General features: G+C 49.6%; 1 protein-coding gene across 5 annotated transcripts in view; it reads right to left on the bottom strand.

Annotated features, from left to right (window-relative positions):
• DNAI1 (dynein axonemal intermediate chain 1) overlaps positions 1 to 19,173 on the bottom strand; it is a 101,122-nt gene that overhangs the window by 12,572 nt on the left and 69,377 nt on the right. For all 5 annotated transcript variants that reach the window (XM_054726704.1, XM_054726703.1, XM_054726705.1 and 2 more), the window contains 11 exons: positions 19,046 to 19,144; positions 18,771 to 18,851; positions 16,200 to 16,326; positions 15,823 to 15,938; positions 15,442 to 15,561; positions 14,343 to 14,402; positions 12,905 to 13,039; positions 10,588 to 10,672; positions 7,123 to 7,240; positions 6,799 to 6,842; positions 397 to 644 (listed from right to left, as the gene is read on the bottom strand). In XM_054726704.1, the coding sequence (XP_054582679.1) occupies positions 397 to 644; positions 6,799 to 6,842; positions 7,123 to 7,240; positions 10,588 to 10,672; positions 12,905 to 13,039; positions 14,343 to 14,402; positions 15,442 to 15,561; positions 15,823 to 15,938; positions 16,200 to 16,326; positions 18,771 to 18,851; positions 19,046 to 19,144 (1,233 nt within the window). The remainder of the gene's footprint in view (positions 1 to 396; positions 645 to 6,798; positions 6,843 to 7,122; positions 7,241 to 10,587; positions 10,673 to 12,904; positions 13,040 to 14,342; positions 14,403 to 15,441; positions 15,562 to 15,822; positions 15,939 to 16,199; positions 16,327 to 18,770; positions 18,852 to 19,045; positions 19,145 to 19,173) is intronic.

Here is a 19,173-nt window from a genome sequence, read left to right as displayed (position 1 = left end):
AGGAGAGGGAGATAGATAGATAAACATCAGGTGAGACAGACATATCAATTAGTTGCCTCCCACCCTTGCCCCTACCAGGAACCTGCACCCATGACCGGGAATTGCACCCATGACCCTTTCGTCCGTGGGCTGATGCTCTAACCACTGAGAAAAACTGGCCAGTGGATGGCCTTTTTGATGGGAGCTCTGGGGCAGCAGACACAGCTCTTACTGCAGACCCTCTTACCTTGTGACTCTCACTTCTGCCCTTCTTTGCCCCTTCTCACACCCTTGGCCTCTGTTATCCCCACCCCCTTGTCTGTGGCCCTCTCCTCCCCAAAGTCCCTTCTTCAGTGGTCCCCAGGCCCACACACTACTCATCCATACCCACGTCTCCCCTCCTGGTCTGAGACTGACCTGCCATACAGGGTCCGTGTGCTTGCCAGACTTGGCCGAGCTGCGGAAGATGGGCTGGGAGTGGGGCTTCTTGAGGTTGTAAATGGCCACGTTGCCGTCATAGTGGCCCACCACCACCAGGTAGGGGTGGTCCATGTGCATGTCGAGACACATGATGCCGCTCTCGCTGCTGAAGGTGTATTCAGGGAAGCTGGGGTTCTTCATGCTGTAGAGCAGCAGCATGCCCCGGCTCTGCTTCATGAAGTCATCTGTCCCGGGGAAGATGGGCCTCTGCGGTTGGAGCATCCAGCTGCCCTGCCAGGAAGCCCCTGTGCCCCTTCCCCACCAGATGGACAAGCCTTGCCCTGCTCTGCCTCTCCAGAGAGTGGGCTTCTTCTCTGGCTTCATCTTCTCTGTCTGTGAAATGGGATCATAAGACTTGCTCTACCCTTTCTCAGGGTTCCTGGGAGGATCTAACGACCAGTAAAGGTGACCAAGCTTATCTGAGTGACTGACCGTCATTCTCCTTATTGTCCCTGGGGTACAGGAAAGGATGCAGCTCAAAAAATTGCTACATGATGAATGTGGGCGGGTTTGGGAAGGAGCAGTATCTTCAGAGCAGGTTCAGATGCCTTAGGCAAGGGGCAGGCTGCTGTTCTTAGATGCCTGCATGATGCCTATGTGGCTCCCAGACCCCCAGCCAAGGACAGGGGTTCAGTTTGGACTAACATGGAATTGTCTATAGATGTCTCAAACTAGCCACCTCTGGGCATTTCCCCATACCCCCTGGCCCCATAATCCCCAGTTGCAGCCTGAGCCCTAGCTCTAGGCATGCTCCCAGAATCAAGAAGTCCCAGACCAGCCAGTTTGGCTTCCACAGGCCACGGTGCCATCCTTCTGGCCTGGGCACAGCTTTTGGTGGTCAACCATGGACCACTCTGCAGAGTTCCTCCTCCCTGGTTGCCCCATGTCAAGGGAGAGCTTCCCACTCTGTCTTTCATTCTTTGCACACTTGGTGCCCATCCTGACAGTGCAGTCACTGAACAGAATCCAGTCCCAAGCCCTCAAGTCCAGCTCTCCTGCCACCAGCCCAGGACCCTTTCCAAGCTCAGAAGAGCCAGAGCTGGGCAGGGGGAAGGCTAGAGCCACCCTCCATCTTGGGGGCCCTATGCTAAGGCAGCCTTTGGTTGAGAAGAGGGCCCTCTCCCCCAAAGGACGGAGTAAACATGGCCTGCCAGGGCCCAGCAAGCTTGCTCTCTCCAGGGGGAGGGTTGCCTCCTGCTAACCCTGCTCTGCTGGGTAATCTCTAAGGCCTCTCTAACTTGGTCTTCAATGATCCACAAGATTTGGAAGAGGAGAATCAACCACCTTCTAGCACAGTGATGGGCAACCTTTTGAGCTTGGTGTGTCAAACTTCGCCAAAAAACTGAGCATAACTCGGGTAGTGTGTCACTTTGAGGAAAAAAACTAACTCCAAGACTCTAGTCGCAAATGTTTCATCCTCAGGAGCAGCAAATGTTTCATCCTCGGCATGCGGCCGCGTGTCATCAGAAATGGCTACGCGTGTCAGTGCTGACATGCGTGTCATAGGTTCGCCATCACTGTTCTAGTGCCTCATCTGGCAGTTCTCAGAAAGCCATAGCCTCAGGGGAGGGATAGCTTAATTCCACCATAGACCTCTCACTGCCCTCAGCTCCCTCTGCTAGGGCCCAGTGAGGAGCATGGATGGATGACTTCTTGAACTGGCAATCACCAGTGGGGGCCTCAGCCCCCCAGCTCTATCTTTGCCCTGCAAGTAACCACTCTACATCGTAGAGAGTTCTGGCTGTCAGGAGAAGCCTGGGCTCCTGCTCAGGATTCAGGGAGAGCTGGACAGGCAGAGGGCATGTTGGCGCATCAGGCTAAAGCCAGGTCAGTGAGCACAGGGAAATAGATGACAAGCTGTAAAGACAAGGATACTGAGCCAGCCTCAGACAGCAAACCCCCTCCTCTCTTACGTGGCCTCCCATTCAGGGCTGACTCTAAGGCAGCAGCTGTTTAATGACTCCCTTTAAAGTCATACAAGTGGCACATGGAGGGGGGCTGTGGTAGGCTGCATAATGCCCCCCAGAGATATCCATGTCCTAATCCCCAGAACCTATAAATATGTTACTTTGTACAGTAAGTGATTTTACAGATGTGATTAAGTTAAAGACCTTGAGATGGGGAGATTATCCTGGATTATCTGGGTGGACCGAATGTAATCACAGGGGCTCTTATAAGGGAAAGAGGGAGGCAGGAGAGTCAGAGAAGGAGATGTAACAACAGAAGCAAATGTCAGAATGATGCAATTGCTAGCTGGAAGGGAGCCACAAGCCATGGAATGTGGGCAGCTTCTAGAAGCAGGAAAAGGCAAGGAAATGGATGTTCCCCTAGAGCCTTCAATAATGAAGCCCTGCCAATCCCTGATTCTTGTTCAGTGAAATCCATTTTAGACCTCTGACCTCCAGAATTGTGAGATAATAAGTTCATGTTGTTTTAAGCCATGAGGTTTGTGGTCATTTGTTATAGCAGTAATAGGACACTAATTCTGTAGGCATTTGGGGAAGGCCGACCCAAACCCCACTTTTAAAAATCAGAAGAAGGTGCCCCCATAGATGGCACCTTTTCCTGGGGTGTTTTGGAAGCTGTCCCTCCAGAAGTCAGGAGAGTGGATGCAATGATCCTCAGCACTTCCGATGACAATAATGAAATCCTCCCTCGGTTTCCTACACCCCAGCCCTGCCACCTTGGACTTCAGGAACAGAAATGCCCCTTGGGTTTCATAGTCCCCAAAGGCAGGGTACCACCCCAAGGCTGCCCCAAGAAAGGACATCAGTGCGAGAGGGTTCCAACCCCCCAGCATGGCGCAGAGGCCATGGTGCCAGGCTGGGCTCAGCATCCCAGGCAGCTGGGCTTCTCCAAGCACTCTCATCCAATTAGAATTCATATTTAAACAGTGTGGGAAGTAAGAGCAAAGCCTTGGAGACAGAATACATCAAGCGGGACATTTAATTTGATTTAGGGAAAATGAGGCAAACATTTGAGAACCTAAATAACTAACCAGTAATTAAACTAACAACAGCAATGCCCTTGCACTACAACCCAGCAAGCACAGTGGCCTTTATGGACTGTATTTACAAAGAGACCTGACAACATAATTAGTCCTGTAAATTTTACGCAGCCTGCAGCCGAGGAGTGATGGATTTTGTGTGTGGAGGATGAACAGGGAGAAATGAGGTGGATGAATTTCCATTTTCAGTAAATGAAATTAACATTGCTTAATTAGTGAAGCTGACAAATAAATGATCAGGCAAGATTTAAATCCCTACAAGTGTATCTTTGGCCTGGGCAGGCGCAGGGACAGGCCGGGCGTGATGTGACTGAGTGGGAATGGGTTTAGTGCTGGGACTCAGGCCTGGCTTTAGCTCCTTTTGATGGTGCGGCCCCCAGAGGGAGGCTGGGCTAAGGGACAGCTGGGAAGTCAGGACCACACAGAGTTCCTAAGATCTGTTCCATCGTCCCTGCCTGACAGACCATAAGGAGTCCCCATTCCCGTGCCATGAACTGGCTAATGAGCTGGAAAGGACCCCATCAGTGCAGCAGGCTGACATAATTGCAACCCAGCTTTGCCCCTCTTCCTGGACTAGCTTCCTTTGCCCTCCAGTGTTCCTCCATCTGCTTTCACTTGCTGATGCCTCTTTCTCACTCTGCTTGGAACATGGAGCCTGGCCCTAGGAGGCGCCCGGGCTCTGCCCTGTTCGCAGCCAGGCATGACCTTCACCTGGCACCCAGCAGCGCCAGAGCGGAGGCAGGTGCGGATGCTTCTGTGCTGCTGCAGGCAACCCCTTTCCCCACCAGCTTACTCCCGGCCTGGCTCCAGGCAACCTGCCCTGTCCCCCAAATGGGGGCTTGGCCTCCGTCCTTCCTTGGGTACGTGGCTACCCCTGCCAAAGTCTTATTTGGCTGGGTCAGAGAATAAACGTCCGGGAATTCCAGGCAAAAGGAGGCCGGGGCTGAGATCCTCAGGGTCAAACCCAACGACAAACCCAAACGTTCACTCCTGTGTTTGTTCACATGAGGCAAAATCTGATGGCGGAAGGCTGGCAGTGTGATGGATGCTGGGGAGCCAGTTGCTCCTCACAATGACCCCGTCCAGTAACTGGGGTGCCTTTGGCCTGCCTCAGCGTTGCCTTCTTTCTTTCAGGGAAGCACCTCTTTCTTTCAGGGCACTCAAGAGCATGGGACTCCCGGGGCAAACTCAGGAGTGAATGCGGGGGCCCTCCTGAGTCCCAGCCCAGCGTGGCTCTGCTCAGGCCTCTGCAGAGTCGCCTAGGACATGCGGGCTCTGGGGAAGGATGCCTGTCTGAAAGCTGGTCAACAATGGTGCCAGCAGCATCAACAGCAGACGCCAGGCTGCCACCAGGCCCTGCTCTCTAAAAGAGAGGCAGGGGTCGTCTGAGTCCCCTCTGTCCCCACAGCCTTCTTTCTCCTGAGGGTCCGATAGGAAAGCTGAGGGAAAGACCAATAGACAAATCAACATGATTGTCCTTTGCATGTGGGTGGTCCCCCAGCTTACAGGGCACATTTGCCCCCCTTTTTACAAGTGTGCCTCACAGTAGCCCTGGGTTGGAGGGCCGGCAGGCGTCAGGCTCTCCCTGTCACCAACGGGAAAACCAAGGCTCAGAGAGGCTTCTGCTTCCAGGTCAGTCCACTGGAAAGTGATCCTCCCGCAGCTGAGTGGCACCTCCCAGGCATGTGGATGTGGCTGAAAGGACCAACAAAGGACCGAGAGGCCCTCCCTGGTGAGTGCCTGTCCAACGGAGGCTGCTGGGCCTGTTGGACTTTAGGTCACCTATTCCTGGGGGGTGGGTTACTCTCCTCCACTGCTCCTGGCAGAGGCAGCCTCCATGGACAGTCTCCACAGGACTCTGAGCAGCCGACCCTGCTTCTGGCCCTGGGTGGGAGGAGGATGGGGCTAGAGCCCAAGCAGCTTCTCCTCCCACCTGCTGGGGAGCCCCCCACACCCCCACCTCAGGCCTGGGCAGAGAGCCTGGGCTGAAAGCAGCCTCATACCCATTCATGTCCACACCCACTCCTGGGAGGGCCTGCCCAGCCCCCCAGCCCTGTTCCAGGCCCAGTAGCTGCAGCAGAGAGGGAGGAATGTGCTAGTTCCCTGCCAGAGGGGGAGGGTGCTTCCAGCTTGGCAGCAGCCCACCCGCAGGAGTAGGGACACAAAGCGGGCATTTAGGGCATCCTCAAAGGCAGCCCCAACCATGAAACTGGGAGCTGCTCCAAGATCTCCTCCCTGAGAGGAATGACAAACACCAACTCCTCCTTGCCCTGCCCGCCCCCCAACTCCCCACCCTGGTCAAAGAATGGGCAGACAAGCGGTCCGAGGGGCAGAGACCAGGAACTTGTAAGCGTGCCAGCCAACAGCAGCTTGGAGAATGGAAAGGTTTTCCTGTTCACAGAAGCTGATCCTCCCAGCTAGAGAACAAGCTGTGAGCCTGGGAAGCTGCAGCTAACACGAAGTGTGGGGCCCTCTCCTGTTAGGAAGGGGGAACGTCCAGTCCAGCAAGGAGGTAGGGGCTTCTGCAGGGACCCAGGAACATGGAGGGGAAGCAAATTACCGAACAATTACCACACAGTGCAGTCTCCTGCTGGGGGGGGGAGTGGGAGGAGGGACAGGAGCACCTTGGAAAACAGTGCTCTCCTAAACATTGCCCCACCCCTGCCTGCTCCAGGGTCTGGTCAGGAACACTCCCCTCCCTCAGCTCCCCTATCCTATCCTTCCTGTCCATCCCATCCTTCCCCAGGTCTGGTCCAGTATGCCTTCTCATGCTTTTCAAGCCTGCTTCTCCATTCCCACTCCATAGTCATGGTTCAGATCCTGCACCAGTCTCTTAACTGGTCGCCCAAATCCAGTCTCACACCTGCAATTCCACCTACACTGGTCGTGTCCCTGCCCTTCTCAGCTTCCTTCAGTGGTTTCCCTTGGGAGAAGGTCAGAAGACTGTCCTCAGGACAAGAGCCAAGCTTCTTGGAATGGCTTACCAAGCCCTTTCCCCCAAGCTGACCCTGCCCCCCTCAACAGCTTCATTTCCTGCCATATCTCTGGTGCCTCCAGACCTTTGCACATGCTGGTCCCTCTGCCAAAAGTGATCTCCCCTTCTTTCTTCACCATGACAACTCCTTCAAGCCTCATTTGGCATAATTCTTCACCCAGCAGCACTAAGTGCTGGTGTGGATTGTCAGTCTTGAGACAACTGACTATGAGCCCAAGGGCAGTGACTGTATCCTAGTCATCTCTATCTTTCACACTTGGCAAAGAACTCTGCACTGATTAGGCACTTAGTGTTTGCCAGTTAAGTGAGCAAATAAATAAATAGCCAGATTACTTACAGGAGCCATGTCCCACTGCAAACAGATCCTTGTACTTTGGATTCCTGCAAAAGAAATATGAACCCATTGACCCAGGAAATGGACATGACTCTCACATGGACACAAGATTTCCCATGAACACTGGTACCTATCTACACTGCAGACATCTACTGTTGAGCTTAGAGACTTGGTCTTATCCTACAATCCCATAAGAATCCCAATCCCATTTTTTCTCATAATGCTGCATGTCACCCTCAAGATGGCTAAGCACAGACGTGAGCTGCTTAGGGCTTGGCAACAGGAGGCACTCAGGGGCTCTAGGTTTGCTGCAATGCCTACACTTACCAGCAGAGGGCGGTGACGGCCAGGCGCTTGGCTTTGTCAGTTTGGAACTTCCAGAGAGGCAGCAGCGTACCCTCCTGGTCCCGGTATTCATCAGCAGCATCCTCATAGTACTTAAAATCTTAAACATACACAAGTTGTCAGCCCTGGGACTGCCACTTTATGGCAAATCCAGGTCCACCACCTTCTATCTGTACCTCCTTGGACAAGCAATTAACCTCTGTTTCAGACTGGGAATAGTAATAGTACCTATCTCAAAGGACTCTCCTGAGAATTAACAGTAAATATATGTAAAATGCTTAGGAAAAATACCCTGCACATAGTAAGCTCTCTATCTGTGTTACTGTTATTGTCACCATTGTTGTTGGAGATAAATTACAATAAGGTGGCCAGGTCTGCACGGGTAAAATCCCAGGTTTGCCCATCTTAATAGCCACGGCCAAGCCCCACTATAGTGAAACTGCCCGGATCCCTCAGGGGTTCTCTGAACTGAATTTCATCTCCTGCCCTAAATTATCCTGCCTCTCCTTTCCTCTAACTTATGTAGAAGTCCCATCCATCCTTCTACTTGTCTAAATCAGAAACATGGAGAATCCTTGACTGATCTCTTTAATCTCTTATATTTTCCTTCTGATTATCTTTTAATCCATTCACTTCTCTCCAAACCCTTAGCCACTGTCTACGTTCAGGCCCCAATAGCTATCACCTGGATCATCACACCATTTTCCTAACTGGTCTCCCTACCTCCAGTAACTCCTCCTCCAGCCCATGTTCTGCAGAGCTACCAGGGTGAGAAGGAATAAATCTCCTCACCATACACCTCCTTCAGCCCCACTGAGAACTCCTCAATGGCTCCCCTTGCACAGGGGCTCCTAGTCAAACCAAGGCTCCAGCCACTACTTCCATGTCATTTCTGGCCCGCTGTTCACGTATCCTCTATATATCAAATGGTGACTAGCATGTCCTACTCCTCTGTCTTCCTGGAAAATTCCTACTCACTCAAGATCCAGATCAAACTGCTCCTCTGCTGTGAGGCCTTCATGTTCTTGTTGAGCAGAGTTCATTTCTTCCTCCGTTCTAGCCTGTGCTTCTCTACTGAAATGTCTGACACACTATGCTGCCTCTGTTATCCTTGGCCTGTCTCCCCACGAGACAGCTTCTAGAGAGCAGGAAGCACGCGATTATCAACTCTGGATCCACAGTGCCTCACAGGACCAGCCACAGAGCAAACAACCAAGGACCGTTCAAAGAATGCAATGGCATAAATCAACAGAAGTAAATGGTACTCAGTCTTCTCTCCAACCAAGGGTGACCTATGAGAAAATGAACCCTTTCACTCAACATGGTCAAGGACATGCTCAGGCATGGCCCCAACTTCTTTCACAATGTCCACACCTTGAGACGGAGACTACATTCAAACCCCAAAAATGTCTCAGAACAAAAAAGATTGGAGTGGTCAGAAGCATGAGCCTCGATCACATCAGAGGTCACTGAGCTTAGACTATCTTTGAAAATGCCTCCTTTCAGAGAGGCTAATTGGTAACACTTCTCTGTTTTCACTTCTCCTTCATGATTATACTTTCCCAGAGGGAAAAGAGTATGCAATTAAAAAAATCAGAGTTCAGTGCATTGTTATGTTACTGTGTTCTCATAAATGAAAAAGGTTCACCAGGACCAATTTATCCACGGATATTAATCATGTTTGCCGCCCTTTGGTGGGCTAGTTGCAGAGACTGGGTTTCAGGAAGCCAAGCTGTGTGAGTGACAAACGCATTCAGAGCTACTGTGTACTTTGACAGCTTTGAAAAGCACTCAAGGTCACTTTCCGGCCTGAATGATAACAAGGGGGCTTGTTTAGGCTTCTGGTCTTGGCAGCCCTGGTTTCTATGTCCCATGGGTGAGCAATGAGCATCAAGTCACCAAGAGGAGCCCTAGGCTGTCAGCAAAGGAGACCAGCCAGCAGCAAGAAGCTGCCAACTCTGGGGACGCAGCTGCTCCAAATAAATGCACAACCTCTTAGGGAAATACAAGCCACTTGGGAATGTGCTGTACATGCCCTGGGAAGGACTCTGTTTTCCTGGCTCTGTCAAAGACACAAGAATTTCCCAGGCCCCCAGGATTTAGGCGTTTCTGAATCAATCTCTTTCTTCACCTCATCACTAATTAATCACCAGCATAGACCTATTGAATGTTTATTTGAAATGTCTCTTCCAGCTCAGTGGCTCTGTAGTCTCGTGCTGAAGTGCTTAGGCTATGGATCCAAGGGGCCAGTGTTTAAGCCCTGATTGCACCACTCATACTTCACACTAGCTGTGGTTTTGAACAAGTGCCAGTAATACAGCCTGAATTTCTCATTTATAACATGGAGATGATAATGGTATTAACCTGAGAGTGTGACTGTCAGGATTAAATAAAATAATACATGTAAATAGCACAGCATAATGCGTGGCACATAGGCCATTCTCAGGGATTGCTGGTGCTTGTTTTTTTGTTTTTATAACTGCTCCTTTTGCTCCATCCCCTTGATGCAGTCTGGGCAAGGTGTGGCGAGGCCCACTCCACCCCACACCTGAACCTCACCTTAACCTCTGTCTCTGTATCCTGCCCAATCACATTCTCCCCCAGCCCTGCTCTCATCGGGCTGCATCCCTGCCTGGATAATATCTTTGAACTATCTGCAGAGAAAGCTCAGATTCCCTGTGTGACATTCAAGGCCCTCCATTAACTGGCTCCAACCACCTTTCCAGCCTGAACTCTCATCACTTTCCAACAAAGCCCCTATTTGGTCACTGAGCCTGCTGCCCGGTGTCCCCAGAGTCCATTGCAATTCATTTTCACTACCAAGTCACTGTTCATGCCATCCCCTGCCCAGAACATCCACCCTTCTGCTGATTTGCTACTCAAACTCTGCTTATCCCTGGGCATCTAGCTCAACCCTCCCTGAAGCCTGCCTTGACTGCTGCCATTCATCCCTTACTTCCCTTCCTCCATGCTCGAGGATCCCCAGAGAAGTTTCTGTCTCTATCCTAGCATTTATATTGTCCCCAAGCAGGACAGAGTAGAGAACAGAGCACAGAATTAGGAATTTCAAGGCCTAGTTTTGGGACCTCTCTGCCATTCACTAGTCAGGTGGCCTTGGCTTGAACTCCCTCATGCATGAAGTAGGGTTAATAATCTTGGCTCTGCCTGCCTCCCAGGAATTCCTGGAAGATGACATTGATTCACTAATGTGCAGGTGTTTTTTGCTGCACCATTGTCAGATCTCATAACTACACACATTTTTTCTTATGCCATTTTCATGGCTGACCTGTTTAAGTCTTGTCTTCCTAGTCATATTCAGAGGAAAGAGGGATTATTTGTTCTCCTCTCGCAACGATGGGACCTACCATAGGACACTCAAATACTGACCTTGTATGAGGGATTTTTCATGCAGGCTATAACAGTAGTTGCCAGAACTTCAAATCTTACCCTGAGCAACGTCATCATATGTGTTCTGGTTGACCATCCGCTCTACGATTTTAGCAGCTTGCATCACTTTGGTGATATCATCACTCTGTGGAGAGGGAGAGGCGACAGGTTCTCTCATAAGCCAGCACATGAAAGGTCATGCCCTGAGCCATGGCCCAGACTAGCAATTGGGTCAGCAATGCCTTTCTGACACCACTTACCCCAGTTAGCTCTATAAAGGCATCTCTTCATGCCTTAAGGCCCAGCTCACCCCATCACAACCCCAACCCCATCACATCCTTCTGGAAACGCCTAGCTCACAAGTAGCACAAGGAGTCTACACTGCCACACCTGGCTCCTGGGCAGGGCCTGCTTTGTGCTCTTTCATTCTGAGCTTATTCTGGGTAAGGAATATCTTTGAGCACAAGACATGGTCTTGAAGAGAGGCCAAGAAGGGTACTAAAGCGGAGAGTGGACAAGGCCAGGTGGGAGGCTTCTTTGCTGGGGACAGAGATATCTCACCAGCTCAGGCAATGACAAAGAGTCCCATTAAAGGCCTCAGAGATTTAGTCAGAGTTGAGGAAGACACAGAGGTCAAGAAAGGGGAGAGAGACATGCTTGTACACAGGGAGTATCAGGCAGAACTGACGCCTAACCCAGGGCCTTCTCCACTGCCCACACCAAAAAGAAAGCAGGAAGTTTCATGTCAGAAAAAAAAAATGACTCATTTTGAACCAAAGGACAAGATCATCATTCTGTGGAATTCCACAAGTCCACAAGGTGAACCACCTAGCAGGTTATTAGAGGATCAAAGAGTTTGGGGCTGGCAAGAAAAACCCAAGAATTTAGGGCAGGTGGTAGGAGTGAACCAGCTGAGTGGGCAGTCCTCCAGAGTGGCTCAGGAGGGTCAGACCCCTCTCAAGGAAGAGATTTCCCAGGAGTGGCAGTATCAGGAAGTGGTTATTAAGAGAATAGGTTCTGGAGCCACTCAGACCTGTATTCCCATCCCATTCCATGGATTAGAAAAACCCAACTAATAAGTGACAAAGCCAGGATATGCACTTATGTCTGTGGAATCCAGTGCCTGTACTCTCAGCCCCACACAGAGAGCCAGTTCCTCTACAAACTGACCACCTTCCAGTTAAGGTTTCTATAACCATGGTCCCAGCACAGAGCCCATAGCCAAACCCCTGATGGATCTTCAAGTAAACCCTGACCCAGGCCAACAGGCCCTCTGAAGCCCCTAACCTCTAAGGGAATGGTGCAGGGGAAGCCAAGGGTCTGGACAGGGAAACCTGAAGGACAGGGGCTTCATCTTTCACCTCCAGTATCCAGCATGGTCATAATCACCAAGTACTTGGTCTATGGTTGAATGAAACGGAATTGGGGAAGTTTATATTGAGCCAAGGCAAGGAATCCTCAAACTTCTCCTAAAATGTGTTTTTTATCAGGATCAGAGAATTGAGGTGGAAGTGGGCATACATCAGACAAAGGAAGCAGAACTTCCCTTAACCAATCTGGCTTTTCTATTCTGGGGTGGAGCAGAGCCACTTTTTCCCAGGGCTTTCTGGGAGCTCTCCAAGGTCCTGAAACCAGATCAACCAGATCCTAGTTTCCTGTGAACCTTGTTCTTCTCACCCTATTGCAGGCCAAACTCATCCTGATTTCCATACTGGGCCCTGTACTGGTGAAACTCCTTGCAGTGGCCTCTTACTGTAACTCCCAGGATGATGGCTAAACCTATGCTGGCTACATCCACAGTGAGCCCCCTAACCATGACCTCTGTAACAACTCCTACATGGCTCTTCATGGTAAATCCATCCCAGAGTGGCCACACCCATTGGCCTGGATTTGCTTGTACTTTCAGGACCTCTGACTGGCTTCTGGTCCTGAAGACTCACCTAATAATTGAGTGCAAATATGCCCAAGGACCAAAAGTCAAAGAGCAAATCACTGTCCAAACCCCATGAGCCCCTGCCCATGAAGAAGGTCCCCTATTCTCACATCCCACCTTACCCTGGGAAAACTCCCCAGCTCTTCCAGGGTGTACATCAGGTTTTCAATAGCATTTCTATCTTCTGTTGTCCCTTAGCCCGACAATACTGAATCTCTCCTAACCTTCAGATCTATATAAAATTTAGGGAAGGTGTGGAATGCTGGAGGCAGTTGTAGCTCTCCTCACATCTTCTCACAAGGAAAGAACTATTCATACTTCAACATTAGCCCCACTTCTTTGCCTGTCTGTGAAGTCCTCCCAGATAGCCAGGCTTATGTTTACCTAGGGGCCAAGGTCCAACTGAATCATTCTCTAATAGAGCCATGGTAACCCTCACCAAACCTGGGACTCCATAGATGTCATCTTCCTCATGGCTATCGTCCCCATTTTTTTAGCCACTGGTGTCTTTGTCTTCTCCTTCTCTTTGGTCTTTTCCTGCTTCTCAAGTTCATCTATGTAGGCATCATAGATCTCCCACTAGGCAAGGGCAAAATGAGAAAGATCAATGCAGGGCAAAAACTTCAGCCAGTCAGGTCCTATTCAGCCTTTAGGTCTTGAGGAATTGATCACACCAACCCCTGTCACATGCCTCCACATGTTGGCTCACTGTACTTGGCCCACTGTAATTATATATTCAACATCTGTCTTCCCTTCCAGCCTAGGACAGGAATGAAGGAGCTCTCAGGACATCTCTGGGCTGGGCTTTCCGTCCTGCGGCCCAGGGGCTTGGTTGTCAGCTGGAGATCAGTATTGTTCCAGCCTACAATCCCCACCAGGCAAAACAAATGGGCAAATATCAGGCTAGCTCACATTGTTCTTGTTGATTTATACAACTATGAACTAGGAATTTTTTTTAAAAAAATCCCCCATGGAGATGGGATAAACTTATTGGCTCAGGCCGGCTGTCCACAGCACTGACCATACCTTCTCAGCATAAAAAAGATAAAGAGTTAGGGAACCACTGCTAATTGTATCTGATAGGAAGAGAAGCCCAAGAATAGTAGCAGAGGAAGCAGCAAGGGCCTGAGGCTGGGCAAATGGCCTAGATCACACGGTGTGCTCTCCAGAGTTGGGCCATCACTGCCACCTGGAGGCCAGATAGGCACACCTTACATTTAATAATTCACCTACGGCCAGTACTCTGCACTGCCATGTACTTCAATGATATCTCAGTCTGAGCCCTCCAACAACCCTGTCAGGCTGCTTGTGGTCCTCATTCGACAGAGAAAGAAACAGGCATTAAGGATGACATGGTTTGGCCAGGATCTTACAGTATGAGAGCAAAGTTGGGACCTGAACTCAGTTCTCTTGGCACCATATCCTGCCCAAATCAGCATGCCTATCCAGTAGGACTTGGGGGAGGTGGGGACAAGGGTCAGCAGGAACACTGACGTTTGTTGGAAGGGCAGGGTTAGACTGTTAATGCTTCAGTCAGCCACGGGGTGCCATGGGTTACAGAGAGCCCATGGGAAGACATGTTTTCCCTTGGTCTTAGAGGAACTTCCAGAAGCCATGCCTCCTTCCCCCTTGGTTAGCCTTGCCCTGAGGGGCATGTGACTGATCCAGGGCTCACTGTGTGGGGATCTACTGTCTGATCTAGAGATTGCTGGGTAGGAGCCTAGTGTCTCATGTGCATGGTGTTCAGAGACTGAACAAGGAGCAGGAGGTGGATGGATGAGGAGGGTAGACTTTTTGTTGCCAAGCCAGACAAGTATGCATGGGCAACAGGGCAGGGGGGACAGGAGAAGGTGATGATTTTTAGACTGGTTCAGGGTCTCACCTGATTGGCCGTGGCTGAAAAGTTTGTCCTGGGAGGAGGTTCCATCTGGCATTCTCGGTCCTAGAGAACAATGACAACAGGAAACCTACAAGAAGCCCTTAGCTCCTTCTCACTTATTTCAGTGAGACCCAAATATCCATGGGTGAAGCATTTCTGCTGGAGCTGAGGGCAGGGTAGGACACAGAACAGGGGAAGTAAAGAGGGCCAGGGCCAGAGCCAGGGAAGTAAAAAGTACCAAATGATGCAGTGAAAGCCTACATTTTCCACCCAAGCCTCCTTCAGAAGAAGCCTAAGCTAGAAAGCAGGGGTAGTGAAGCCTGATTGTGCCAGTTTCAACCAACAAAAACTCCAAGCAGGGTATGGACGGACCTGCAATAAATCAGGCCTGTGGCAGCTCCAGACCAGGACAAAGAGGTCTGCCTCTGGCATGCCGTTGGGCTAATTAATAACCCTCACCCTGAGAAGTCTTCTCCCTAACACTGGGGTCTCTGGCTCCACCAGGAAAATATACTCCCTCCCATTGTGTACCACCTAGATTTCCAAGTGTCAGCAGAGGGACTACAGAGAGTGATTAAGAGCTGCCAAAAACCCACCCTGTAGACCTCTGGCCTCCACTCACAGACTCATTTCTGTAGAACACTGCCTTGCACATGTGAATCTCTCGCCTGAAATCCTGAGAGGTTCTTTCATCCTGGTGCTCAGGGCCCTCCTCCTCCTCCATGCTTACGAGCCAGGGAACTTGTCTAGCCCTTTGCAGCTAGTCTATCACAAAGACTCAACTTTGGTCAAACTGGCACCTAGCCTCACCTCCTGGCACATCTGGCCTCCTGTCTCTTCCCCAGATTCTGACCTCTTCAAGGCCAATTCAAGTTTCACTGTCTTCGTGGAGGGCTTCAGTCTCCTTGTTACTCCCTCTGAACTCCTGCCTGGATGACTTATAGACCTAAACACATGTTCCCAGCTCTTCTTGGAGAGAGTAACCATGGTGCCTACCCTGTCACCCTGCCAGGCTGAAGTTGAGGCTGGGGCCAGGCCTGCTTCTTCCCTCCCATGCACAGTGCAGAGTTGTGAGATAAAGGGGCCGGGGTGGGGGCTGTACCCGGAGAGGGTTGTTGAAGGTCTGGGAGGCTCTCTCACTGAAGTTGAACTGGTTGGTGAGCTTACTCTCCTTGGGCTGCTTAGGAGTCATCAATTCTTCTTCAATCACTTTTTCAGATGCCTGGCGGGGGGTGAGGAGGGAGAGACCCACAGGATCAGGACTTAGCCATGAGAAAAAGGTGGCAGAGAATTGGGAGTGGGGAGAAGTCATATCCTAGAATAGGATGGTAGTGGGACAGGGTGATGATGCCAGAGGCACTGGTACTTGCAGCCTCTGACTTCTCACTTTCAGCCCCACCCGCAATAAGTCAGCCCTGAAGCCTCCATTACAGCTGGAGCGGGAAGGGGTAGGTAGGTTGGAGAGCAATACTACACAGTGTACCTCAGTTGCAGGAATATCTGTTTGACTCCCAGCTTCAGCTTCTCCTTCCTTGGTCTCTTCTTCTTCTTCAAGGTTTTCTGTGTCTGAAAACACCAACCTGGCAGACTCCTGAGAACCTTGGTAGGATAGTGGTAATGAGCTCAAAGTTCAGGCCCACTTCCCCATCCCCTTCTGGGTTCCTGCCTTTCAGACCCCACCTGCCCCAGGGTTCTCCTCGGCCTGAGCCTCATGGGTTAGCTTCCAGACCTATCCAGGGCAGCCAGCTGTTGGATTTTACATAAGTAGATACTCTGAAGATTTCTGATGTAGTAATGTACTCCCTAGAGGAGCCAGAGAAAGGGGACCAAGCTGCAGCCTCAGGCTGCCCACAGGCCTACCTGTTGCTAACTCATCCTGGTAGTGCTGCCGCCGTCCTTCATCTGAGTCTTTGGGGATCAGGTTCCCCACGTGGCTGTAATGAACTGCTAGTTGGTTCACAAAACCAATAAGCTTATAAGTGCCTTCCTAAGAAGAGATGGGGCTGAGTCAGACCAGGTGTCCTCAAAAGGGCTGGAGTCAGAATGTAGTCTGCCTTCATTCTCTAAGGCCTAAATCAGTTTGTTAACAGAGCTATAACTCACCAAATCCTCAGTTAGCCTGAAGTTGTCACTGCATTCCAGTTTAAAGAAGAGGAGGAAAATGAAATAAAGTTTGCTTATTTTTTTAAGTTCTCATTAAAGATGTATTTTTAAATATCTCTCCTTCCAACTTTGAGCACTTCTGGATTTAACTGTCACTGGTTCCTACATCTATGCCAAGAGACCTGCTTCACCACATACCTCAGGTCACTCAGTCATCAAAAACACCTGGCCTGGCCTTCTTTCCCCTGTATTTAGTGGATGCCCGGGGTTGGAAAGAACCTTTGAGACACCAAATCCCTAATTCCCCTTTTGCATAAAAGAGAACCAAAAAATTGTAGAAAAAGTTGGGGTTTGGCACTTGTTCAGGTCACATAGCAAATTAGAAGCAGGGCTAAGCTTAAAGCTCAGGCAATCTGGTTCATTCCTTTTTCAACAAATAATTTTTTAAAATATATTTTATTGATTTTTTACAGAGAGGAAGGGAAAGGGATAGAAAGCTAGAAACATCGATGAGAGAGAAACATCGCTCAGCTGCCTCTTGCACCCCCCCCTGCCCCCCCGCCACCACACATACACACTGGGGACGTGCCTGCAACCAAGGTACATGCCCTTGACCGGAATTGAACCTGGGACCTTTCAGTCCGCAGGCTGACACTCTATCCACTGAGCCAAACCGGTTTCGGCAACAAATAATTTTTGAATAGATACAATGTACCAGTAGTTTCTAGGTTCCAGGGATATAAAGCTTAGCAAAAGCAGACGTAACCCCTACTTTCATAGAGCCTATAGTCTCGTTCCTCTAGATCAGCGATTTTTCAATCTTTTTATCTATGACACACATAAACTAATTACTAAAATTCTGCCACACACCAAAATTGGTTGTGGTGATAGTTGCACAACTTGAGAATATCCTAAAAGTCATTGAATTGTACACTTTAAATGGATGATTGCATTGTATGTGAATTATATCTCAATAAAACTGTGGGATTTTTTTAGAGAAAAAAACTATTAATAGTGGTGGTCTCTAGAGAAAGGGACAGGATTGGGGAAGGTTTAGTTTTCATTGTACTTTTGAATCTTTTGAAATTCATACCATGGGTTTCTATTATGTATTCAAAATAATTATAGATATATATTTTAAGAAGGAATGTAATGTTGCTTTAGAGTCAGACAAATTAGTTCAAATCTTGCTTTGAATCCTGGTTGTATGACTTTTGTAATTTGTTTTACCTAGATTAACCTCAGTTTCCATAAAATAAAGATAAAAAATAGTTCCTGCCCTGGCCGGTGTTTCACAGTGGTTAGAGCATTGGCCTGCACACCAAAGGGTCTCAGGTTAAATTCTCGGTCAAGGGCATGTACCTGGGTGTAGGTTCCATTACCAGCCCATATAGGAGAGTGCATATAGGAAGAAATCAAGAAATCAATTGATGATTTTTCACGTCTCTCATCTCTCTCTCTCTCTCTCTCTTTTCTCTCTCTCTCTCTCTCCCTCCCCCCCCTTCTTTCCCTCCCTCCCTCCCATTCTCTGGTGAGGATTAACAACAATGACAAAAAGTTCTTATATTAAAGGAACCTGAGGATTATTTGAGATATATGTAAAAGATCTAATATAGCACCTATCCCTAGCACACGGTAAGTATGGAACAAATGGATCTTAAGATAATAAAAAACACACACACTTCCACCTTAGCTCAGATTGTGCTTGGAAGTTTTCTTCAGTCAGTACTCACAGGAGCTGACTTTGCTAATGGCTGAAAACAGTGTTGTCCCCCTTAAAGATGTGCCACATAAGTGTCCACTAAGTGAGAATGTGCCCATACCACATGCACCAAGGGAAGGCCCTGATGGAGTCAGCTGCCTACCTGGATGAGATGTCAGCAGACACTGAGAACAGAGCCTACTGGGGCTTTCTCCCAAGCAGGAATGCTGGGGGCAAAGGCCAGCTCCTGTCCAGAGGGGAGCTTGCACTCCACCCAGGTGTCTGGCTGGAGGACGACTCAGCTTCCAAAGACCCAGTAGTTGATTTAGTGGGAAATGTATTATACACATTGGAAACATATTTTTCTAACCAAATGATTGACTTCAGGCTCCTTGAAAAAAGTGGCTCTACAAGGTGCTTAAGACAATGCAATTAGCAAGACTGCAAGGGAGCTTCAAAAAGAAATTTCAGACATCTCTGGAAAACTCCCTGTAAAATCTCAGAGTTCCAGCCAAAGAGCTCAGTTTAAAGCCAATCTCTCTAACAGCTGAGAGGCTTTCTCAATGCAGCAAGTCACTGGCAACCAAGGAGCACCTAGAGGTGCCTGCCCCAGAGGGATGACTTACTTTAAAGCTGTACCTGACGATGTTCTGGGGTGCATGTGGGTTGTTGGCTGTCAGAATTCGGGTAATCTCCTCCTTTAGCTCCTAAGGAAAAGAAATACCAAGAGGGTCATACATGGAGGGCCCCACCCCGCTCTGAGGCTTGGGAGGACCCCCCAAGGGGGCGAGCAGACATCTCACACCCAGGTTCTGCGCAGGCTCATAATCAGTATTATGGAACAACACACTCTGAAGCTGGAGGAGGTGGAAGGAACAAGAGTAGGATGCTACTAACTCACCGCATCAGTCAAATCCAGCTGGTCAGGGGGTCTGATCGTGGCTTTGGACTGGGCCCAGTCATCTGTCCCTTCTCCCACATCAGTTCCTGAATCTTCATCCTGGACAAAAACCTCATGAGGATCAGGAA

Source organism: Eptesicus fuscus, chromosome 15 (assembly GCF_027574615.1).
Source record: "Eptesicus fuscus isolate TK198812 chromosome 15, DD_ASM_mEF_20220401, whole genome shotgun sequence".
Classification (NCBI taxonomy): domain Eukaryota; kingdom Metazoa; phylum Chordata; class Mammalia; order Chiroptera; family Vespertilionidae; genus Eptesicus; species Eptesicus fuscus.
The sequence above is the reverse complement of the archived record's forward strand: the minus strand, read 5'-3'. Positions and strand labels throughout refer to the sequence as shown.